The 24294-nt window shown below is 53.9% G+C and overlaps 1 protein-coding gene across 5 annotated transcripts in view; it reads left to right on the top strand.

Moving 5' to 3' along the window:
- Positions 1 to 24294, top strand: part of TRAF3 (TNF receptor associated factor 3) — a 74473-nt gene that overhangs the window by 44304 nt on the left and 5875 nt on the right. For 4 of the 5 annotated variants that reach the window (XM_045288180.1, XM_045288181.1, XM_045288182.1 and 1 more), the window contains 8 exons: positions 2380 to 2641; positions 3845 to 3896; positions 6980 to 7084; positions 8827 to 8994; positions 15140 to 15220; positions 17780 to 17854; positions 19261 to 19353; positions 23531 to 23671. In XM_045288180.1, coding sequence (XP_045144115.1) covers positions 2397 to 2641; positions 3845 to 3896; positions 6980 to 7084; positions 8827 to 8994; positions 15140 to 15220; positions 17780 to 17854; positions 19261 to 19353; positions 23531 to 23671 — 960 coding nt within the window. In that variant the 5' untranslated portion in view covers positions 2380 to 2396. The remainder of the gene's footprint in view (positions 1 to 2379; positions 2642 to 3844; positions 3897 to 6979; positions 7085 to 8826; positions 8995 to 15139; positions 15221 to 17779; positions 17855 to 19260; positions 19354 to 23530; positions 23672 to 24294) is intronic. The other variant, XM_045288183.1, reaches the window with a different exon arrangement.

Raw genomic sequence — 24294 nt, forward strand, 5'->3', positions numbered from 1 at the left:
CACACACACACACACACACACACACACACACGCACACACGCACACACACAAATGTTAGGCTGTGATGGTGTGGCATCCTTGCCTGCTACCTCAGCACCACGGGGCCCCATTGTGGAGCTCAGCCCAGGACTGACGTGCGGGGGCCAGGAGCCCCGGTGGCCCATTCACAGGGATGGATGCTGCATCAGCGTCCAGCCCTGCAGGGTCAGCACCACCAGGACAGGGCCACCGCGGGCGCCTCTCCGTGGCTTCCGTTACCTCGTGCCTGTGTCTCTTCTGCTTTCTGTAAAAACTTGAGCTGCATAATGACTCTCTACTGCTTGTGCAGCCTCGGACCTGTGACAGCTTCATCCACATGTGACCTTTGTCGTGAGCTGGCCCCGTGTTCACTTCTCACTCGCATTTGAAATAGTAGCCTCACTCCCACACACAAGCAGTTCTCATCAAAGGGCTCCCATGTACCATGGCTTCCCAGGCCTCCGGGAGACCTTGTAAAGAGTGTGCCCAATCGAGCAGGGTGCTCCAGGGTGGGCGACTGCCAGGTGAGGTCTGAGGGGCTCTATTCCCTGCTCCTGGTCTCGCCTGGCCCCAGAAATACCTGTCCCCACCTATCTGTCACATGCTGGTTGAGCACCTCCCATCCTCAGGCCCCATTCCAGGGCCCAGTTGACCAGCCAGTCACCCAGCAGATAGGAACCTGCACCTCAGGAGCTGCCCAGTGGCAGCCATAAGGGTGCAGGGGAGCCTCCATGTGCAGGCAGTGTGGGGGGCTGTGGGGAAACCCGCACTGGCCAGAGGAGCCTCCTTGACTTGGTGGAGAGTCTGACCTGGGGGCCTGTTTGGCACCTTCCAGGAGGGGGCTGGCCATGCAGAGGACTGCGAGAGTGGACACACTCGGCCAGAGGAGATGGCTGGCGGGCAGTAGGTGCCCTCCTGGACAAGCCCTCAAGGCCCCTTTCTCTGGCAGGAGACCAGTACCTGGCACCTCTCCTCCTTCATGATGCTGTTCTGAAGCACAAGTCTGCAGGCCTGGCGGGTCAAGAGCAGGCTCCCCACTTGACCCCCGATCCGGGGTATTTTATGAAAAGCTCATCACGAACCACGGCACACTGGCTCACTAGTATTTCGGGGGGCTGCTGCCACATCAGTGCCCATCCCCCTGCAGAGTGGAGCAGGACGAGGCAGTGTGGGAACAGGCCTGGCAGGTTCTGGGCAGGCAGACACCCAGGACATATGAGCAGAGAAAACTGAGCCCTGGAAGTTTCTAAGTAACAGCAGTGACTGGATGGGGTACAGACGTGCACCTCTCACCTCCCTGGGCAGTTGGTGTGAGAGAGCAAAGACAGCGGGGTCCAAACCCACCTGGGGAAACCCCAAGCACAGCCTCGGCAGAGGGGTACCCAGCACCTGGGCAGCGGCTCCCTGAGCTGAGTAGGGGAGTGGGGATGGCTCAGGCTGGTAACTGCTGGGGTGCAAGCTGTGCCTGGAGACGCTACTGGGGCCACTAGCCAGAGGACTTGACGGGACTAAGGAGCTGGGCAGGAGAACAGTGCCCAGTGCCCCCGGGGAGCCTGGAAGTACCCTGCATGAACAACTTACCATCACAAACGCGCATGGGGAATAGGGACACCCCCCTCCTACCCCTACCCGAAGGTGTTTAATTTGTGCTGCAGATAAATGTTAATAAATATTTAGGATCATTAATCAGCTCGCTGATGCATATGTATCACGCATCCTGGGCTTTGAATTCACGCACATGCGCCTCATGAACTTGATTCCACCTGTGTCCCTGCGCCTTCCTCCTGTGGAGTCTCCAGGTCCCGCTGGCGGCTCAGGCTGGGATCCTTAGGGCTGGGCCGCTGCTCCGGAGCCTCTGCCCGGCCACCTGAAGAGTGGGAGCCCAGCAGCTCCACTCTGCCTTGCCAGCCCTCTGTCCCTTGAACTCCAGGCAGTGCTGGGAGGGGCTCCGAAGTCCCTGGGGGTCTTCTCTCGAGTCCTGTGTGAAGGTCATTGAATGAGGGTGATGTCGAGTCCGAGCATGCCTGTGTGAGGCACTGTGGGGACCCCACAGGTCATCGGAGCTCAGCTGCTCAGGGCAGCCCAGTCAGCAGAGGGGGCTGGACCGAGGGGGACCCATGACCAGACCTTGATGTGACCACAGCAGAGTGGTCCTGCAGCTGGGACACACACACACACACACACACACACACACACACACACACACACACACGAGTGTTTGGGTCCAGAGAAGGGAGTGCAGCACACCCGAGCCTGTCCTGCTCCTGCCCCATGGGGGTTGGGGGAGGTGTCCTGTGTTTGCCAGGTCAGCGATGAGAGCCTGCCCATGCGCTGGCCTCACCTGTTGGTTTCTTCCCACAGAAGGCCCCGCCCGCGACATGGAGTCCAGTAAGAAGATGGACTCCACTGGCCCCCTGCAGACCAACCCTCTGCTGAAGCTGACCTCTGACCGCAGCGTGGGGGCAGCTGTGTTTCTCCCCGAGCAGGGGGGCTACAAGGAGAAGTTTGTGAGGACCGTAGAGGACAAGTACAAGTGTGAGAAGTGCCGCCTGGTCTTGTGCAACCCGAGGCAGACGGAGTGTGGCCACCGCTTCTGCGAGACCTGCATGGCCGCCCTGCTGAGGTGGGCCCTCCCTGCCCCCCCCCCCTTCCTTTCAAGGTGGAGAGCTCTGGAGGGGCCGGGAGGAAATGCTCAGAGCCAGCTCCTGAGCCGCTTAGAACTTGGTAGAAGCCCAGGGGTGAGTCTAAGCCAGGGGAGGAGGCCTAGGAGGCCTGGGCAGCTCCCCTCCAGCTATCTGCTCCCAGCTTCCCCCACCCTCCATCTTGCAGGTGTCAGGGACCCCTGGGGGGGTGCCCAGCTCCTGTCACCAGATGTAAGAGGTTTTCCATGAACACAGTTCCATACCACTAACCAGCTGGCTGCCCGGCAATCGCTCTGGCACATGGCATCCACGTAGAACTGCACCTCAAAGGGTGTTCAGAGGCAGGCGGTCAGGCCTTCCTTCCAAGTGCCTCTAGGTAGAGGCAAACCCCCAACTCTGGTTAGCAGCTGAGTGAGCCAGCCACTCATGCCCCAGGGACTCTGCTGGTAGAATTGGAGCAGATAAGCTCTTCTTTTTAAAGAAGTTCATTTACCACCCCAACGGCTCTCACCCACCCTGTCTGGCTTCCCAGACCTTGTGGGTCCCACTGAGTCCCACTCTGCCCCCCCCACACACACCCTCTTTCACTGACTCAGGGGCTCATAGCCCCTGCCCCGCTTGGCCTGCTAGTGCTCTTCGGCTGGGCCAGGGGTGCCAAGGAGGCCCTGAGGCTCCCCTCAGGTGTCCGTGTGGTTTCCAGGCACAGGGTGGGTTGCAGTGGGGGCCAGGTCTGGGTAAGGGCAGCCGGGGGGAGCAGCAGGTTGTGGCTGGAGTTTGGGGACAGGGTGGCCAGTGGATTTGTTAAACCTCCCGTTTAAAATCCCCGAGTTGTGTGCCTTCTGTGGGTCTCTGAGTGAAGACACCAGTACCGGTCGATGGGAAAAGGCGGGGTCTCCAGGGACCCTCCAGACACTCTGGAGAACTCATTTTGGTTTCTGCAAGAAATTTTCACTTTTCTTTTCTCTGAAAGGGGCTTTCCGAGCAGAACTGAAATGAACCGCTCTGTCTGCAGACTTCCTTTGAGAGCCGAGTTACATTGATGGTTGTCCAGCCAGCCACACCCCAGCCGCTGCTGCCACCGTTCCACGCAGCGAGCCGGGGCTGAGCCCTGGGATGGACTGCGCTGGGAGGTGCGAGGAGACACAGGTTCCTGCTCTAACCTGTTCCTTGTGTTTCTCCCTCAGCTCTGCCAGTCCCAAGTGTACCGCCTGTCAAGAGGGCATCATCAAAGATAAGGTACTCCTGGTTTTGAGAAGGGATGTTGCTGGGCGTGTGGAACTGGGTGTCATTCTCCCACAGGCTGCTTTCAGGGCCTGGCCATCTGACCTCACGCAGCAAGAGGCATGGAGGCTCTGGGCTTGTGTCCACAGTGGGCCAGGCCACTGACAGTTCTGAGCCCGAGTTCCCCCCGTACGAGAGTACACCAGCTCGCAGACCTGCAGACGGGATGAGAGGGTGTGGACGAGGCCGAGTCATGCATGCAGGCCCAGCCCTGTGGTTACCCCAGCCAGGGCTCAGCCACTGCCTTGACCTGGGGTCTTGGTCCCAGATAGCTTGTATTGAACCCGGTATTGAGTTACCCTGTACCCTGTCAGACCTGTGCTAATCTGAGGTATTGATCTGAGTTTGCCCTTTCTCTACCCCTCATGCTGTATCTCAGAATCCTTAGACACGTGACATTTCATCTGGTGTGCGGGCTCACATACACACAGGCACATACACGTGGAGGTATGCATACACATATACGCACTGAAGAAAACTAACTCACTGCCATTGAGTTGATGCCAGTTCATAGCGACCCTTCTAGGAGAGGGTAGAAGTGTCCTGTGGGTTTTTGAGACTGCAGGGCTATACAGGAGGGAGCCCTGACTTCCTCCTGGGCTGAGCTTGCAGGTAGCAGCCCCACCCATCACCTGATGCTCCCCGGGCTCCTGTACACATGCACACACACACCCAGAGCCACACATGTGTACAAAGGCAAGCCAAAACTGCTATAAAATCATAGACACTTATTAAACAAGAACATCAAAACGGGCATCCGAGCCGCTTCTGAAGGCGGTGTGTCCGTCTCTCTACCCATCCTGGAGGGGCTCAGGTTGTGTACCTTCGTAAGTGCTAATTTCCTTTAATTTGGGGAACAAGAGCTTGAAGGTGTCTGATGCGGGCTGCGGGGTGGCTCCCTGTGAGCTGCTCCAGGGACAGCTCTTGCTGTTGTGACAGAGGACAAATGCCAGCCTGTGCTTCAGCGTTGCAGTGTGGCAGTGGCTTAGCACTTTCCCTACCAAGCCCCTGCGCTTGTCCTGCTTCCGGCAAGAAACTCTACTGAGATATGGCCCTTTGGGCTTCAGAGCTGACCCCTCTGCCTTGAATTGCACCAGGCCAGAAGCCACTGGTCCCATTAGTCCTTTCTTGGAGATGCCCCAAGGAGACTAAAACACAAGTGAATTCCCGAGAGGGCCTCTCTGCGGCCGCCCCCTGCTCCAAGGCGTGTGTTCTGTGTGGAATAAACCTGTGCCTATGTCAACTGGACCCCTGGAAGCAGTGCTCTCTGACCCTCAATGACACAGGCACACACACACACACACACACATGCACACGCGCTCAAGCTGCAGGGTGGGATTGGCAAGGGCACTTCCAGCCAGCCTGCCTGCCCAGCTTCTCAGCTGGGGCCCTAATGCCATCAGGTGCTGCTAACTCCTGCCAGGCGCATGTTGAGTTTGGACGTGACTCATTCCGAAAGTACTTAAAATTATCAATACAAACGGGTGCTCCTGGTAGTTTGATTAATGGGCCTCACCGTTCTATAAATGCAGGCAGGTTCTTCCATATCCCGGCGTCATTCTTGCTCAGGGCCCTTTCCTGGCCAAGCACTCCCCAGGCGGGCTTTGTCTCCCATCAGGAGGACCAGGGAGTGTGCTGGGCCCTGGGTGTCTGGTCCAGAGGCCTGGTTCCTGATCCCTCGGCCCTCCTGGGCGGCATCTTCTGTGGCCTTACCAGTAGGGATTTCTGTTCCTGGCAGAGGGCCGGTTGGGAAGAACAAGCCCCCCAGCTCGACTTCCCAGTCCCTGCAAAGTGTGGGTGAGCACAGGATGACACGTTGTGACATCCCTGGATCAAGTCTCAGAAGCATTGCCCCTCTGCTCCAAGGGCACAGCGCGGACAGCTGAGGGGCTCTGATCTGTTAAGGAAGTGCAAAAGGAGCGTGACAGAAGCTCAGGCCCTCATGGGAGAGAGCAGGAGCCGGCCCCTCCCCCATAACCGGAGCCAATATTCCCATCTCTTTTCTAGCTCTGAAATCCTGCGTTTGTTACCCTGCCGTGCTTATTTCGTGGTCTTTATCCATGAGGTTAGGCTCAAGTAACTCGGCAAACAGCATGAAGGGGAAGCATATTTCTGACTGGTTAAGATCTTTGTTGGCTATGGTGCCTGAAATAATGGCCTTAGAAAAGGAAAAAATAACCTGTGTTTATGAAGGATTAGATTCAACTCTGAAATGAGTTGCTTCTTGACTCCTCACAGTCGCCGATGCGGTGACTCTGCTGTGGTGGTTGAGAAAGGCCTGTTAGGGTCCCCATCCAGGTTTCCGCCTGGACATACAGCTCACACGGGTCGGAGTGACTTGGGACTTAGCCCAAGGACAGGGCTGGTAGACAGAGAGTGAGTGCTTTGAACACAGCAGCGAGTGTGCTCTCCTTTTAGACTAGGAGCATTCTTTATCGTCAGATTAACCCAAGGTGGGCCTCCAGGGCTTCTGCCGCCTTTTCTGAGGGGCGGACAGGTGAGCGCACAAGCACACAAATAGGCCACATCAATTTAGCAGAATGAATTAAGACAAGTATTTTGTAAACCACTCATACAGCAGAGCCCTTCCCGGTCACTCCAGGGTCTGACTGGCAAGCATTCTAGAAGCATGGGTGACAGCAGACTCTCTTCCAGCTTTGGTGAGGAGCCTTACCCACCCACCCACTCCTGCCACCCCACTTCCATTTGGGCACTGGGGGCCTGTGGACCCCGCCCGCTGGACTCAGCCCCGCCCTCACCCTGTCTTGAGATTGTACCTAAATTCACCTAAATTGCCTGGCTACCCCAAAATGGTCTTCAGTATTCACATAGCTCATTTTCTCTGGACTGTAATTAAAGTTTTTATTGCTCAAATGGCACCTTAGTGAGGCCACGCCTCCACCCTCCTGGTGGCAGTTCAGCTGGTCCCCAGTGTGACCCTGGTCCACTTTAAGAGCTCTGCTGATTTTCTTAAAGAGGTATTAACTTGGAGCTGAAGAACTGTTAATCCTCTTAAAAGAACACTCTTTCCCTTGCAGGTGTTTAAGGATAATTGCTGCAAGAGAGAGATCCTCGCCCTGCAGACCCACTGTCGGAATGAGAGCCGGGGCTGCACGGAGCAGCTCACCCTGGGCCAGCTGCTGGTAGGTGGGCCTCAGACTCATGCTGAGGAACACGGGGCCGGCCTCCGTCAGCCATGGTCGAGTCTGCGAAATGGGTCATGTAAGGCCCGTGGCCAGTGATCTCTCCAAGCACCACCACATGCAAAACTACTCAGAGTCACTTGGGGATAGAATGTTACTTGCATGGCCTTGTGATCCAGCACCCCAAAGAACTGCCCCTGTCCCTGCGGGCTGAGAAGCAGGCCCCTTTGAAGTGGAGGTCAGACCTACTCCCTCTCTCCAATCCATCACCACTTCGATCTCCAGTCATTGTCCCACGGCACTCTCTCTCTCTCTGTTTCTTGGCTGGGTTTGAGAATTCATTGCAGTGGCCATGCAGAGCTCACAGATGGTACTTAACAGGTAAGGGGTTTGTTAAGGAAGGAAAAGGCTACAACTCGAGATCAGGGTCAACAGGCACACAGGTGAGGTTGCTCACCTGTCCCCAGATGAGCACACATCCCTCCATCCTTGAGTGCAGGAGAGCTTTGGTCAGGGCAGCCTCCCTTTCGGCTGTACACTAAGGTGACCAGATGTCCTGCTTTTGGCGGGATAGTCCCGATTTTTAACAATTTTTCCCATGTCCCGCGGCAATTTTTAAAAGTCCCGATTTTTTGAAAGAATGCACCACAAGCTAGGGTGTACAGTTTTCGGCTTCCATGTGGCTATTTCGCCAGGATATGAGTTTTATCAATGGTGTCCCGCTTGACCAATGTTAAAATCTGGTCACCTTACTGTACACGCCTCCATGCTGTCCACGCAGCAGGTAGCCTGGGTAGCAACTTGCCCTGCTGCAGGGCCCCTGCTGGCCCTCTCCCCTCTCAGTGTCACAGCCCAGAATCCACACCAGAGCTCTTCTTGGAGGTTCCTCAAGGTCTTTCTCTGCTGTTTCTCTTTCCCTGCAAGCCGTGGGGCTGGTCACTTGTATAAGGAAACTCTATTCCATTGCTAGGTATGGCCCTCTTACCAGGACCACAGACTGACCAATCCCCTCAGTGGACTGCAATCCTGTCAATCCAATTGGTATTGTGAAGCCACTATTTGCAAAACAAATTGACCTATCCCTGCAAGGTACACAAAAAGCGATCAATCACAGGGCAGCTACGGGCCAGACAAAAAGTAGCAGACTGCCAAGTTGTTTACAGCTTCCTAGGAAAGGTCACCCCACCTGGGAAATTCCCTGTGACAAACTCTGGGGGAGAACCCACCTTGGGGCCCCCCTCCCCAAGTGGCTTCTTCAAAGAATAGGGCAAAGCTGACTCCTCAGGGTATAGAGAGGAAGCTCTCCCCAACTGTCTTTCCAAAGATTGGCGGCAGAAGACCACATAGAGGGGCTCCTCACCCCACAGACCTCATTGACTGACCTGCCACCAGGTTTGAATGCCCGTCCTGCTGAGAAGAGGAAGAAATCTGCTTTTTTATTAATACCTGGGAAGGATATTTGAGTTGGAATAACACTAGGCCCATAGCAGACACCTATCTACCTTTCTACCCAGGAGGAATAGTTGACAGGCTGTTTCAAAAGCAAGAGAATTTGAACAAAACTTCTAATTCACTAAATAGTATAGGAGACTGCCTCTTGAGACATTTGTCCCTCTGCTGTGGGAAAACAATACATGTACAGTGGCCGATTAGAAATGCTTCCGTCAGACTTAATTGTTCCGTGGTTGGGATGTGGTATTTCAGCTGTGGTATTTCAGGAGTTAGCATCGCCTGTCTTACAGGTGCATTTGAAAAACGATTGCCAGTTTGAAGAACTCCCATGTATGCGGGCTGACTGCAAAGAAAAGGTGTTGAGGAAGGACCTCCGGGACCACGTGGAAAAGGCCTGCAAATACCGAGAGGCCACGTGCAGCCACTGCAAGAGCCTGGTTCCCATGATCACCTTGCAGGTGCGCTGTTTACCACTCGCCCGCTCCCTGCCCCACTCAGCTGCCTTCTCCACAGAATGGCTCCCTGAGTGACCGTGCTCACCGAAACAGAGACACAGGATGGGAGTCAAAAGCAATTTGGCCCTGACGCCATTTCCGAGTTGAGCATGATGTGTCTGGTGTCCCCTGGTATATGGTGTTAACATTTCCGGTGCCTCAGTCATTTGAGGCTGTCAGAGCACCAAAGACTATTCACTGGAAAGGCGTAGTGTCTCCCCTCGTCCTGGGATATTGGCTTGCTGGCTTCACCCAACAGCTCCTCAACCAGCCTTGGCTCCCTCGGGACAGGCAGCCTGCCCGCATGAAGGGCAGAGGGGCGAATGTGAAGTATTTTCCAAAGCCTGGTGATTCTTGTACCACATGCCCACGTGAGCATAGGGTCACTCCCATGCAAACAGAAAAGCAGGAGAGGCGGTGCTGGGGCGCGAGGGACCCACATTGACAACCAGATGCTGCCCTGGCCTGGCACTGCAGCCCTCCATATCAGACCCTTTGGAGGGTCTACTGTGGGGCAGGTTGGGTTCTAGGACCTGGGCTTCAGCTGCCAGTAGGGAGAGCCCATTAGCATCTGGCGTTACTGTAGGTGCGATCACGGCAGCTGCACTCAGAGCACCGTGCGTCCAACAGCATGCAGCCCCACCCATTCCTGCACCATCCTCACGAGCACGCTGTGTACATTTAACAGTTTTATGGGCATATCAATCACGTATCATATAGCTTCACAGCTTAGACATGTTAAAAAGATGTGTGCAATCCTCACAATCAACTTGAGAACATGTTCTTTATTCTCGTCCTCATTATTCTTCCCATTATTTCCCCCTGGCTTCTCCTGCCACAACACTAAGAAATGATTAATCCAGTTACTGTCTCCATAGATTTAGTTATCCTGGATTTCATATAAAGAAAGACATGCCCCCCTCCCAAGAAAATAACAAACAAGAAAACCTACAGAAACCAATAACAGAAAAAACTCAGTAGAAAAGAAAGCAGACAGTAATAAAAACTACAAATGATAAGGTGTTACATTTTAACTACATCTCTTGGAGTGTTAAACATCCCCACTAAGTCACTTTCCAGTGCACTTCCTGCTGCCGAGGTGATTTACATCCCCTGTCTGAGGTTGGAGGGGATTCACCAGACCCTGCCCACAGACCTTGGGCCACAAGCATTCTTCTTTCTTTGCCTGAGAACATTGTTCTTTTTATAAATCACTTTATTGGGGGCTCTTACAGCTCTTGAGAACAATCCATACATCATTTGTCTCAAACACATTTGTTGCCATCATCATTTCCAAAACTCTTTCTACTTGAGCCCTTGGTATCAGCTCCTCTTTTTTCCCCTCCATCCCGTACCCTCCTACCCTTATGAGCCTTTGATAATTTATAAATTATATTTTCATATTTTCCACTGCCTCTCTTCAGCCACATTTCTGTTTTTCATCCCTCTGGGGTGGGTGTTGTAAGTCAATCATTGGGATCGGTTCCCCTTTCTCCCCCTTCTCCCCCAACCTTTCCCTGGTATCACTACTCTCAATATCAGTCCTGGATTCTGTGTATCAAGATCTCATCTGTACCAGTGTACAGATTTGTAAGGTAGAATTGGGGTCGTGATAGTAGGGAGGGAGGGAGGAAGCATTAAAGAACTAGAGGAATGTTGTATGTTTCATAGGTGCTATACTGCACCCCGGCTGGCTCCTCTCTTCCCTGTGACCCTTCTGTGAGGGATGTCCAATTGTCTACACATGGGCTTTGGGTCTCCATTCTGACTTGCGTAGTTTGCATCAAAATGGTTTGTTTTGGGTCTTCTGATGCCTGATACTTGATCCCGTTGACACCTTGTGATCACATGGGTTGGTGTGGTTTTTCCATGTGGGCTTTGTTGCTTCCATGCTAGATGGCTGCTTGTTTAACTTCAAGCCTTTAAGACCCCAGATGCCATATCTTGTAATAGCCGGGCACCGTCAGCTTTCTTCATCACTGGTGCTTCTGCACCCATTTTTGTCTTTGGCAATTGTGTCGGGAAGGTGAGCATCATGGAATGCCAGGTTATTAGAACAAAGTGTTCGTGTGTTGAAGGAGTACTTAAGTAGAGGCCCAATGTCTTTCTGATACCTTAATACTTAACATACAAATATATGCATAGACCTGTATCCCTATTGTTATATATTAATAGGTATATGTGTATGCCTATAGTTAGACCTCTGTGAATGTCTTTTGCCTCCTAGTGCTTTCCTCTATTTCCTTTTACTTTCCTCCTGTCCCACTATCATATTCGACCTTCATTTGACTCTCAGTCATTCCGCTCAGCTACATTGCACTTGATCAAACCCCACCGGGCATTCTGTGCCCTTCTCACCATCAATTTTAGATCTCTTCTCCCCGGCTTTACTGGCTCCCCGCCTTCTCCCCCACCTCCTCCTCTCCCACGTCCCCCAGAACCGTTGGTCTCGAGAACATTGTTCCTGAGTTTGTTGCGAGTCCATCTCGTCGAGGGTCTTCTTATTAAACATGACATCCTTCTCCAGAAACTGGTCTCCCAGTGACATGCCAAAGTGAAGCATTCTGTGCTGCTAAAGGCCTGGGTGGATTTTAAGAAAAACAAACCACTCAACTCTAAGTCATAAACAATTGCAGATGACATTACCAGCAAATACCTAATGTCAGATGACAGTAAGTGCTATGAAGAGCAAGGATCTTGTGTCAGGGCTGGGCATGCACAGGGGACAAGGCTTGTGCAGCTTCAGGAGCAGCCAGTGAGTCTCTGCAGTGAGGCCAGGTGCCTTGCATCTGAGCCTGGAGTGGGGGAGGGCATGCTGCATGGAGGTGTGCTAGGTAGACCAGGGGCGGGGATAGAGGCCTGGTGCTGGGGTGAGGTGGTTCCTGGGGTCTGTGGTAACAATAGAGCCAGTCAAATCAGCTGACGTCATGTGTGTGGAACAGGAGAAAAAGGAACTAAGGACAGCACTGGGTCATCTGAACTAATAATTCTGTTTGATCTCCAGTTCTGATTTCCATTGCATTGGCTACACAGCTCACAGACAAAATTCATAATTAAGGGGTTTATTATGAAGTTAACAGGTTGTCTTGCCAGTTGTTTACCAGGACTGATTACAAAGTTTCAGGCCTACTAATCATTGTCCAAATGGGCATACCACTGTGCTGTAAGCTTTGACCCAAAGACATTCAGCTCATGCAAACCCAGTTCCCCGAACTAAATGCCCAGAAGTGAGCTTTAGTTCTGGGCCATTCAGCTCCACTTCCGAGGGTCAGAAAGTCCAACTTTCCCAATTAAGTGTCCAGAAGCACCTCACACCACAAGCCGGTCTCCAGCCCCAGAGCACTCAACGTGCTCCGAGGATCAGGCAGGCCATCACTCTGTTCCATGCTCTGGCTCCCGGTTTGCTGCTGCTCCTCAGGTAGTGTAGCTGTCATCTGGATCCAGGAGGCTCACTGCACACACATCTCGGGGCCAGAGGACATGCTCACTCTTGGCTCTTGCTTCTGATGAGGTTCCCTACCCCCCACCTCTACTTCTCAGAGGGCTCATTTTATACACAGCAGGATGGCACTCCAGGAAATCCTGGTCACAGTTATTCACAGGTAAATCCTACCAGTATCTTCCCCCACCTTACAGACCCATGCAGGGGAAGGTGGTTTGGTGGGAGTTAGAGACTGGCTAGAAGAGCCACGTTAAGAAATCCCCTGCCCCTGCAGCACCCAGCACTATCACTAGGGCTACTGCGTGTCAGGCTGCCGCACCAGGACGGCTCATGTAAGGTGGCAGGTTGAGATCAGACAGCGGCCAGGCTGCAGGTGGGTATTAACAGGTAAAAGAGTGAGTGGAGGGGCTGAGGTGTGGGCTGGGTGGGGATGACAGAGTGCCCAGGGGTGCAGTGAGTGGTCAGTGGTTCCAATCCACCAGCTGCTCTGCCTCAGGAAGCAGGGCAGACGCTTCCGCAAAGATGTGCAGCCTTGGGAATCCAGCAGGACAGCTCCCCTCTGCCCATCCTGTGGGCTGGAATCATCCGTGCGGCAGCGGGCTTGGTTTGGGGTTTCTTAGCCATCATTAAACAATTCCTTTGGTAATGAGGTTCAGGTGAACAATATCCCAGACCTTAACATTATTAGCATATTGCTATCAAAGTTTTATTTGGCTTCCTGTGAAAATCAATTACCTCAAATTGCAGAATTGAATCAAAGAATTAATTTTCACTTGAGAAGGAATTGCAGAGCAAGGCAATTAGCGGCCAGAGCGGTGACTGTTTCAGAGCATGGGACAAGGCTGGGGAGAGTCTGGCTTTAAAATTCCTGCCCAGCCCTATGTGCACCTTCCAGCTGCCTGGAACCAGGGGTGCCCAGGTCTGTGCAGGGATGTGCCAGAGGGTAGCCCGTGGCCTGCCCTGCCATGCACAGCCAGAGGAGGGAGGCTTAGAAGCCAACCAGAAGGTGCCTATTGGGTGGCCAGTGCAGAGGCTGCCACGGGAGGGAAGGGTCTACTAGGGGACCATCCCGTCACATGACAAGTATGGGGAAGGCATTCGTGGGAAGGAGTCTTTTCTTTGATCTGAGTCTCCAATTTGTCAGCTAGTGATGGGGGAGAGAGGGTACGGAGGAAATGGGGTTGGGGGTCTGACTGGATACAGCAGTAATAATGCTCTCAACTCAGCCCCCTGCCTTTGAGCTGATTCCAACTCATAGTGACCCTTTAGGACGGAGTAGAATGGCCCATGGGGGATTCTGAGACTCTTTACAGAACAGAAAGCCTCATTATGCTCCTACAAAGCAGTTGGTGGGTTTGAACTGCTGGCCTTGTAGTTAGCAGCCCAACGTGTAACCTACTATGCCGCTCCTTGTTAATAAATACCCTGTTGTTACGTACATTCATGTTGATTCTGACTCTTCGTGACTCTCTGCACAACGGAAATGCTACCTAGTCCTGAGCCACCCTCACAGCCCATTGGTGCAGCCACCTTGCCAGCCCATCTCGGAGGGCCTTCCTCTTTTTCGCTGCCCCTCCCTTTACCAAGCATGATGGCGTTCTCCAGGGACTGGTCTCTCCTGACAGACAACATGTTCAAAGTGTATGTTTTCAGACGACTCTGATGGACATCTGGTGCCCATCCTCAGCTGCGTACTGCTCCTGCTTACTGTACTGTCATCAGCAGCGTTCACGAGCCCGCGCAGACTCTGACCGAGCATATGCGGAGGACAGTTCGATTGTCCCTGGCTGCCCCTCCCTCTCCCTCCCTTCAGTGAGGTGATTGGATTTCTCAGTCAAATGTTCTCACAGATCTGACTCACTGCTCAGCGTCACGTGGGCAGGTGTGAGACCCCAGGGCAAGGTGGTCCCCTGCACAGTCTGTGTTTTGTGGTGTGTCAGATAAACGGGACAGTGGCCCTGGACAGCTGTGGCTCACCTGGAATCCATCCCATCATTACGTCAGCTGTTCCCAAGTCCTGTGGCTTCCCCCCCTCCCTCAAGTGGGTTCTTTGAATATATAGATCAACATGATTTAAAAGGTCACCCCAAAAAATCCTTATTTAGAATCAAATCTAGAAATGACTGATTGAACGTCAGTGTCTTTGACGAGATGCGCTGCTTTGGGAAGTCCGAGTGGAGGAGAACGTCTCTGGTTCTGCTGGGGCACACAGGATGGGCTGGTGGAACAGACATCCAGAGGCCCTGGTCCTTGGCATGGAACGGGCTCAGGTGTGACCAGACAGCCGTGTGGAGGACACCCACTGTCCACTGCTGGCGGGTAACGGGAGCTGTGGTGGGTAACAGCCACCCAGGGATCTGATGCAGCAGTGACATGACTTCACTGCCAAGGAACCGGGGCTGTAGCCATATCCAACACCCCGACCTCTGAAAGGTCACAGGAGGCCTGAGACTGAGTTCCATCTTACTCAAGCTAAAAGCAATCCCAGCCAAATGAGGCCCTCGGCACCCGTGGACATGTCATGGGATGCTGCTGCTTTAAAAGCAGGGGTCGGAAGGCACACTTGCTGGTTGTGGTTTAGTGGCTGTAGCATGAGGAACGCTGGGTCCCCAGCACACGCAGGAGCTCCAGGTGTGTTGCATATTAACCCCACCCCCTCTTCTGCAGAAACATGAGGACACAGAATGTCCCTGCGTGGTGGTCTCCTGCCCACACAAGTGCAGCGTCCAGACGCTTCTGAGGAGTGAGGTAAGAACGGCAAGCACTGGGCCGTGAGGCTTTGGACCAGCATGCTCGAGGGCCCTCCACGACCCCGAGGCCTGTCCTGTCTGTGACTGGTCTCGCCAGCCCTGAGTAGAGCAGGGGCAAGAAAGGCGGACCCCTACTACTTGCTGAGAATCAGAAATGTCAGGAGCAGGTAATGGAGTGTTAAAAAAAAAATGTCCAAGAATAACAACAGGATGCATTATCCACAGTGCAAGCAAAGGTGACTCTTTTTTACAGTTAAAAAAAAAAATCCAAGCTGTTTAAACCCATAAAATTTGGGATTATTACCAGACTATTCAAGAGAAGTTAACTGGGAGTCACCGCAGGTCAATCAGGGCTTGCCAGATCAAGGAGACCTGGCCGGGGGTCCACCCCGGCCAGCGCCTCATCTCCCTCGCACGCTCCTGAGTCCTGTAGGTTTTGTAGTGAATCACCTGGCCAGGGGCACGCTGGTGGGATGCACCGACACCATGGCTTCTCCCTGCCCCAGTCCTGATGGCGTGACATGCAGGCGGCCCTAGTGGTTGCTGTGACAGGAACCACCTGGTCTCCAGGTGGTCACTCCGTCCCGGGTGCTCTGGTCTGAGGGACTCCCATCTTTCCTGAGAGACCTAAAGTCCTGCCTAGGTGATGAGGACCTTTGGGCCTTGAGCAGGCACCTGTCCCCAGCTGAATGAGATGGCCGGTGTGATAAAGGGCCCGGGCACCAGTGGGAAGCCTTCCAGAGGCTGGCCCCGCTGGGTGCTGCAGGCAGGTCCCCTGTCCCGGCAGTGCCCAGCCCCGTCCTCTCAGACGCTGATGCACAGCCATGGAACGTGCCCCTGTCAGTTCCTGCCTGAAGAGAGTGAGCTTTGGAATCAGTTTCATCGTTGTAGACTCTGGCCAGAGCTTCACCTGCTCAGGGTTGGGGGAATCTGGGGTGGGAGGGGTGGGGACAAAACCTGCCTCTGTTGGCTTGCCTTGTGACAATTATTAAACAAGAATCCCAAGTCCACGCCTCTCGAGATTTCTGGAGGAAGGGACTGTGGGGCTACTGTTAGCCCTGCCTCTCTCCAGAAGTGCCTGTGTACCCCAGGGGTCCCGAAGGGGATGACACAGAGAAACCCACAGAGGAAGAAGTGCCCTGAGACAGCAGTTGACAAACTCAGTCCACCACCGGCGCCAGCATGAGAGCTGCCAGCTGGCAGAGCCCTGGCTACATTGTTGGCACTGACAGCATAGGTCTACCACTTCCCCATCCTGCTTCTGCACCCCCCCCCCTCCCGCCAGACACACAGTCTCCTGAGCAGGACCTGCGGCCACCCTGATCCCCACAAGTTACCTGCAGCTCCCAAGGCTACCAGACCCTCAACTGCCCAGCTCTGCCCGGCTTAGAGACCTTCCCAGAAGGCTGTCTTCAGCCATGGACAGATGAGGGTGGCCGCCCTCCCACCCTCTTAGTTGTAGAAACAGGGTGAGAGGCAGGTCTGGTGCTGCTCCCCCCAAAGCCACAAGCCGCAGACCACGGACACCCGCCAGGGCCTTTGGGTAGCAGTGGCTCTCAGCAAGCGGGCCTCCCTGGAGGACTCTGATAAGCGTGTCTTCACTAGGAGAGAGGACTCCCCTTAACTTGTGTCCTCCTTGTGCGAGCTGATGGTATAGCGGATAATAAGCTGGACCGCCAGCTGTGGGGTCAGCAGTTGGAGCCCACCAGCCACTTGGAAGGAGCGAGAGAGGGCTTTCTGCTCCCTGAAAGATGTATGGCCCGGGAAACCCCACAGGGGCAGTTCTGCTGCCGTGTAGGCTCGCTGAGAGTAAGCATTGACTCCGTGGCAGCTCGTGAGCGCTTAAACAATGTCTATTGTAGAACCGCCCTAGGCCCGTTTCTCCCGAACGAGGGGCTTCCTCAAAGGACATGCTTGCTGCTCCCCGTTCCTCCCCATCTCTAAACCCATCAGCTAGAGGTGTCACCCTGAGATCCAGGGCCTTTCTTCAAGCCCACGCCACTGCGCCTCGTCCATTCTGACTCCGGTGACTCTACAGGACAGAGTAGACCTGCTCTCGGAAGTCTAGATGAGTCTGCCACCAGCAGAGGGGATGATGTTGTCCGAAGGAAGACCCAGCCGGGAGCGGGGCTGGGAACAGTGGGACAGGGTGCAAGCTCGCTCGTGCACTCTATTTCTTTGGTGTACTGTTGATGAGGTGTGTGACCCAGTTGCATCCTGAATGCTGACAATTTTTGTGTTTCATGCAGTTTTTGTTTATAGTCTCTAAATGTGCTTTTCAGTTGGCGTTTATTTCTTTTGTGTCCTTTCTGAAATTCTGGCCCTGTAGCTGCATGTCACATTTTGAACAGTTCTGCTGTAAAGAAGTAGCCAATTTGAAGTAAATGTATGCGGTGTGTATGTGTGTGTACCCGGATGGTGAGACAGGCTTGACTACCTCTGTGTCTGGGCTCCAGGTCATGTCTGCACACCTGTAGATGCGGCCTGCGCCCTGACTATGTTTGAACATGTTTGTGCCAGCGTTCGTGCCACAACTCACGTCTCTTTCCCGTTACAGTTGAGTGCACACTTGTCAGAGTGTGTCAATGCCCCCAGCACCTGTAGTTTTAAGCGTTATGGCTGCGTTTTTCAGGTCAGTATCCGACATCCTTCCGGTCATTGGCATTCCACAATGAGGGAAAGCGGGTCTATGACCAGTCTCATGTGCAAGTGCTGGGCTGCTTCTAGCCTCACCCACTAGGTGAGCATGGTGGTCATGGCTCCGAGGTGGCCAGTGGACCCCTCTGCTTAGGGGCATGTCCACCTGCCAGCCCCAGCAGAGCTCCAGAGAACACGAGCAATGGCAGCAATGGGCTTCTAGGCAAACAACCGCTTTGAAGCACAGAGGTTATTTGAATAGAAGTCAGCACCGCCGATGCCAACACACTCACCCAGCTCCCCTGGGGAGTGGGGGTGCACTCCATGGACACACCTGTGCTGGCAGGCACTGACTGGAGGCTCGCGCCCGGGAGGGGTGAGGGGACATCCGGTTCCTGCCACACCTAGGTTGAGACACCTGTCTCTCTCGATGGTTGCTTGTGCTTTTTATGTCTTACCCCCAGCACATCTGAGACCTGAGCTTTCATTATAATACGTACTGTCCTTGGAGCGGCAGAGGGTGTGAATACTACACCTTGCAGACCTAAGCTTCGGGGCCATCAGTGCATTGATTACGAGACCAGCTGAAAGCTGGTGGCCTCTTAGTGTTTACTTAGCAAGCCAGAGGTCCCCACACGAAAGCACTTTTCCCTCCGCTTCGGCGTGTAGCGAGACTGGGGTTCGCCACGTGGCCGTCTGACGTAATGCCATCCATCCTCTGTGTACGTGTGTATATATGTTTATATACGGCAACACTATATCAACATATATGCCTCTGAAGAGTCTATGTACAGAGTATATGTTTTGGAGATCATGGAGACAATTTCCCGTGGCTTTTCCACTTCCGGTGACCCAACAATTCTCCTTGCGTACCAGTCATCTCCTTAAGCCAACGGAGCACGGTGTCTGTCGAGTGGTCACCGCCGACGCCCCAGTTGATCTGCATCTTATGTACTCTGTAGATTTTCTGTGTTTTGTATGTAACTTCCCGGGCACGCCCGAGTGGGGAGTGGGGGAGCCTGTTTGAGCCAGCACGTTAGTAGTCTTAGTAAATTGCCTTGACCCCTCCTTTCACCGCCCCTCCTGGGTAACTGCAGATAGCTAAATGTTTTCCACCAAGGGTCAAGAGCAGGACTCGCAGGGAAGTGCAGGCACGATGGGCATCTGAGCTGCAGCGGATGATCTCCCTCGAGTGGGCTCTTAATGGGCTGCGAGGGCTGAGCTGACAGCAGCGGGGCGCTTCGGCCTTCGTGCTCCCGACCAGCACGCGCTGATGGGGGGACAGGAGGTAGCGGCTCCTGGGGCAGAGCAGGCACCAGCGCCATCATTAGTCTGTCGGTGCTTTTCTCTAAGGGGGCTGGGAGGGCGTTGGCTTCATACTTTGCCTCTTTGTCCTCACAGGGAACAAACCAGCAGATCAAAGTGCACGAGGCCAGCTCCGCGGTGCAGCACGTGAACTTACTGAAGGAGTGGAGTAATTCCCTGGAGAAGAAGGTGGGACTTCTTACGATACATGTATGCATGCCCGCCTACACACCTACCCACACATACACACACACACCACACACATATACACATACCCTGCCACACCCGACACACCCTACCACACACACCACACCACCACACCACACACAAACACCGCCAGTTGCCGTGGCCCCAAGCGTCATGTCATGGTGACGGGGCAGTGTCGAGACACCGCCTCTGTCCTCCTCAGGGTTTTCCGTGGCCAGTGTGACACAAGCAGACCACCAGACCTGTCTTCCAAGGCCTCCTCAGATGGACCCCAACTGTCCACTTTCCTCTCTCTGTGTGTTTCTATTTAGGTCATAATCCCAACTTTTATATAGATAGATCGGGATTGGAGAGAGAAGTGTACACACACACACACACACACACACACACACACACTTGTTAACATGACTTTTCTGTGTGTGTGTGCCTATGTGTATCTGTGTAATGAGTTTCAATATACATGTATGTATACTTAGATCATAATCCCCAAATTATGTAGACGTAACTGTAACAATGAATTCAAATTATTTAAAGAAAAGCTTTTCTATAGTTAATAATGGTTTATAGATAAAAGAAATGCATCAGAAGGCTGTCAGAAAACACATTCTCCTTGTATGATCCCGAGCTTATAAATGTTCTTTGTCTTTTTCTTTCTGCTTTGTCGTTTGTGTGTTTTTATTCTTTTTGTGTGACTTGCCAAGTAAGTATATAGACCTAAAAACACCAACCCTGGTGTGGTCATGTTTGTGCTGGCCTAGAATACAATTGCTTTTCTGTGAGCAGTCCCACTAGCACACACGTGCACACAGACACACACTCATGCACCCACACCACCACCCACCCCATCTGTTTCTGTGATGACACTAACGTGTGCTCAACTCACTCACACATACATGCCACTGCCCATCCCATGTCTGTGTCTGAGCATGTGTACACACTCAAGCACACATACATACCCTGCCACCAATGCCCGCCCCATGTCTGTATGTGGTGCACACACTTGCTCTGGGCTGCATTGACACGACTGTGAGTTGGCGGCAGTGGTAGCAGCAGCAGCAGAATTGAGCTATCACAGACGGCACAGCCCTCCCTGACCCTAACGTTGACTCTCGGACACGGGTTTGCTAGGCTCCTGGCTAGAAGGAAGCTGGTTCCTTGTCTGCCTTAAGAGACAGAGGACACGCATCCTGGTCCCTAGCTGTTACTGTCTCCTCCCAGGCTCTCAGAGCAGGACCCCCAGCCAGCCTTTCTTCACGGCTTGCTCCCCAGAGCTCGTCACCTCCCTTCTGCAATAGGTCTCTCCGTGAGCTTGCTCAGCAGCCCAGCTCCATGGGCCCTGCTTCCCCTGAGCAAGGTGTTGGTGCCGTGGGGACCTGCTGGGAGGAGCAGTTGTGTCGCTGCCCCTCTGTGGCTCATTCAGAAGTAAAGACGGTTCACTGGCGAACAAGGACGCAGCAGGAACTTGTGGCAGTGGGGACCCCGAGCTGGCGGGGCAGAGCCCTCTGGTGGGAGGGCTCGCCTGTGTTTCCTGAAGATCTGGAAAGAGTTGGAAGGTCTTACTTGGATAGTCAGCCCCGGCTATTCCAAACTGCAGTCCACCTGAGAGAGGCAGGCCTAGTAGGTGTTGAACACAGAGTATTTCATTGGTAGTTTTTCATCGAATCTGCCGTGAAAGAGTTGCTTTCTATCAATGCTTAAGCTTAGGTGGAGAAGGAATTTGAAAGGTTGGCATGCTTGTCATGCAGACAAAAGAAGACTTTTTTGGACAGTAAAATAGACCCTGTGTCAGGTGAATCAAGGAGAAGGACTCTCAAGATGAGCTCAACTTGCTCACTGACACTTGACCAGTACCCACCCCCACCCCACCCCCATTACCTCTTTGGAGGTAATCATGGCTTTGCCTTTGGAAGCTCCCAGGCCGAGGCCTCGGGGCCTTCTGTCTCCCTGGGTGCCGGGCTGCTCATGAAACAGCCAACCTGCCTTCCTTGGGCACCTGCTGGCTGGCAGGTTGCGGTCCAGCCAGGAGTACACAGTGGGAGATGGTCCTCCAGGGCTCGGCCATGGGCCGAGCGTCTCGTCTGGCCGGTCTCCTGAGGGGTGTTCGTTCATCTCCTGAGCACCTGCAACACCCAGGGTGAGTGACCGGCCTCAGTGCACACCCCAGCGGGACCCACGGCGCCCAAGGGTAGGCGGCCTTGCACACGTCCACACCGCTTCTCCTCCGCGAAGCCCACCTGTATCTAACCTCTCGCTGCCCCACGCTCGGTGGAAATGGCCGGAGTGTGTAGACACGGCGCCTTGGAAATACTGGAAATATGGGCCCTCTAGGGTATTGCTCAAGGGTTCCTCTCTCTGGGGGCGCCCCTCGGTGCATGGCCCCCCATGTTGGCTCGGTGTGTGCTGGTTTGTGTTGATGAGAATTGTTGGTCCTCCAGCTGGTCTCCTGGGGAACTGGGCCAGAAGGGCGATCCTTCGTGCCCTCGGGTGGAGATCAGAGAAGTGTTGCCCTAGGCCCTGTGTTGCTTTGCTCCTCTGGGATGGGAACAGAACGAGGACTTGGCTCAGCGAGAAGGAGTGTAGCATTCGTGGCTATACCAAAGGATGCTGCAGTGTTGTGAAATCATGACAGGAACTGCCCGTGTGTTCTGGGGACTCCTAAGTCAAAGGGAAACGCAACGTGTCTGCACCTGGAGGCCTGAGTGAGAATGGTTCCGGTGAGGAGGCTCTTGGGAGCTGGACCCAGTGTAATGGTGACACTGCTAGCCCAAGTCACATCTGCCTGTCAGCTTCCTGCTCATGAGACGTCTGTCTCACAGGCGGGCCCACCTTGCACAGCCAGGAGCAGTGTTCCCTTGTGAAAACTGTCCCTGAAGAGGAGACGCTGTGGGGTTTCCCACAGCTGGCCTGCTCTGTGTTCACAGTTACGGGAAGCACTCTGCGAATTCTCAGGACTTGATTTGTTGCCCGAAAAAATGGCCACTGTTTTTGTTGACACCAGGGAGGTGTTGGTCAGAAGAGTGGGCAGGTGTGGTACCTGTGTGAGCATCCAGTCTGAGAATCCTGTGCCTCTCTGACACACCCACACTCTTTCTGCAGAGAGCAGGTGGACCTCTGAAGCATGGGGTGTTAGGTCTCAAGCTCTTTCTTTGCTGAATGAAGCCCTAGAAAAGTGAGTCATCTTTACCCACGAGACCTGGGAAATCCATCTTCCTTTGAACCCTACTTGTTTGAAAGCCCCAGGCGTGAGCAGCCAGGGTGCTGTCTGCTTAGGAACAAGAGTCAGGCAGGGAAACGGCCCGTCTCTGGGAAACATCTGGAATCAGTTCTTTTTCACAGTAGCCTGTCCCAAGATGCCCGGGTCACAGCACCTGCAGCCCTGAGGTCTCCCAGGCCGTGTGGACTGTGGACTTGAAAGCACCACTCAGCAGGCTCTTCCTTTCGGTTGGCGCGAGTGTCACCTGTGAATCTGTGTCTTGGGCGTCACAGGTGAATGCCATGGCGCAGGTGCAACAGGTGGGGGCCTGAGGTGAGCGTTTCAGGTGAAGGGTGTAGTGTGGGCGTTCAGGGTGTTACAGACACTTGAGGGATTTGGTCGCCGGCACCTGAGCATGAGCTGCCACCTGGGCTGCTGCTTCTCCTCACTAGGTGTCTTGCTGTGCCATGTGCCCGGCCTTTTTCGGAGGGAGCAGGAGATAGGTGCTTGAGCGGATTGTGACTCACAGACTAAACTGGAGCCTGCTGGGGTGCGTCCATGCAGGGGTGGTTTGTGCTATCCCTTGGTCAGGTGTGTATGCACACATTTATTTGTGGACAGGTGTGAGACGCTACTTAGTCCATTTCCTGGTAGGTTTGGAAGCAGCCCTTAGAGCATTTGCGTTGTTGCCAGTAGAACTTAAAGACGCCCTTTCCCTCCCTCCACCCTGAAGATCCCTTAGCTACCGGGCCTGCTGCCCCTTGAGTCCTGGGAGAGGGTCTGAGAAGCAGGTCAAGGGGGTCCCTGCAGCATTCCTGGGGCACTCATCATTTCTCCAGCAACTGCTCCTTCTGTGAATGCGTAGCGGCCTTTGCTGTGGACCGTCGGCCTGGCCATTGTAACATTGTAACTGGGCTGATGAACCAGCATCCTGCCTTCCCAGCATAATGGACCGTTCTTTCCCAGGTGTCCTTGCTGCAGAATGAGAGCGTGGAGAAAAACAAGAGCATTCAAAGTCTGCACAACCAGATCTGCAGCTTTGAGATCGAGATCGAGCGGCAAAAGGAAATGCTGCGAAATAACGAATCCAAAATCCTTCACTTGCAGGTAAGATGCCCCGGCAGGGCCCAGGGGGAGGAGCTGATGCTCCCACTCCCCTAAGTCCAGAGGCAGCTCTGCTTCTTTGCTTTGGCCATGGAGGAGAGAGGCTCTTTGAGTGGGTGCACAAAGAGGTGGGCTGGGTGGGGACCACACCTCCCCCCCTCCCCCAGCCCCTCCAGGCCGAGGGCCCTCTGTCGCTGGGAGAAGATGTGAAACTGAGTTTCGGAGATGTGGTCGCATTCGTGACTGCTGGGGGGTTCCGTGTGCCCGTGGGGGGTGGTGCTGTGTCCAGCTGCACTCCTCGGGATAGGCAGACAGATGGTTCCTTCCAAGTTTTCAGTTGGTACGCGTGCCATTATGCAGATAACACCAGTATAATGCACATGCCACCACGCAGATAACATGCATGTGACATGCATGCCACCACACAGGTGACACACGTTACATACATGGCATCACCGATGACACCCGTGTGACAGGCATACACCATCATGCAGATAACACGTGTATCGCACACCTTCTATCACTGTGCTCTCCCGAGATACTCTCACAAGCTTGCCAGCTGTTTTTTCTTTTTCAAACATGCAGTTGTAAAAAAACCAAATGAACAGTGTGTGCTTGTAACAACA

This window comes from Echinops telfairi, unplaced genomic scaffold (genome assembly GCF_000313985.2).
Source record: "Echinops telfairi isolate 266 unplaced genomic scaffold, ASM31398v2 ScPeMD7_18;HRSCAF=68, whole genome shotgun sequence".
NCBI classification, from domain to species: domain Eukaryota; kingdom Metazoa; phylum Chordata; class Mammalia; order Afrosoricida; family Tenrecidae; genus Echinops; species Echinops telfairi.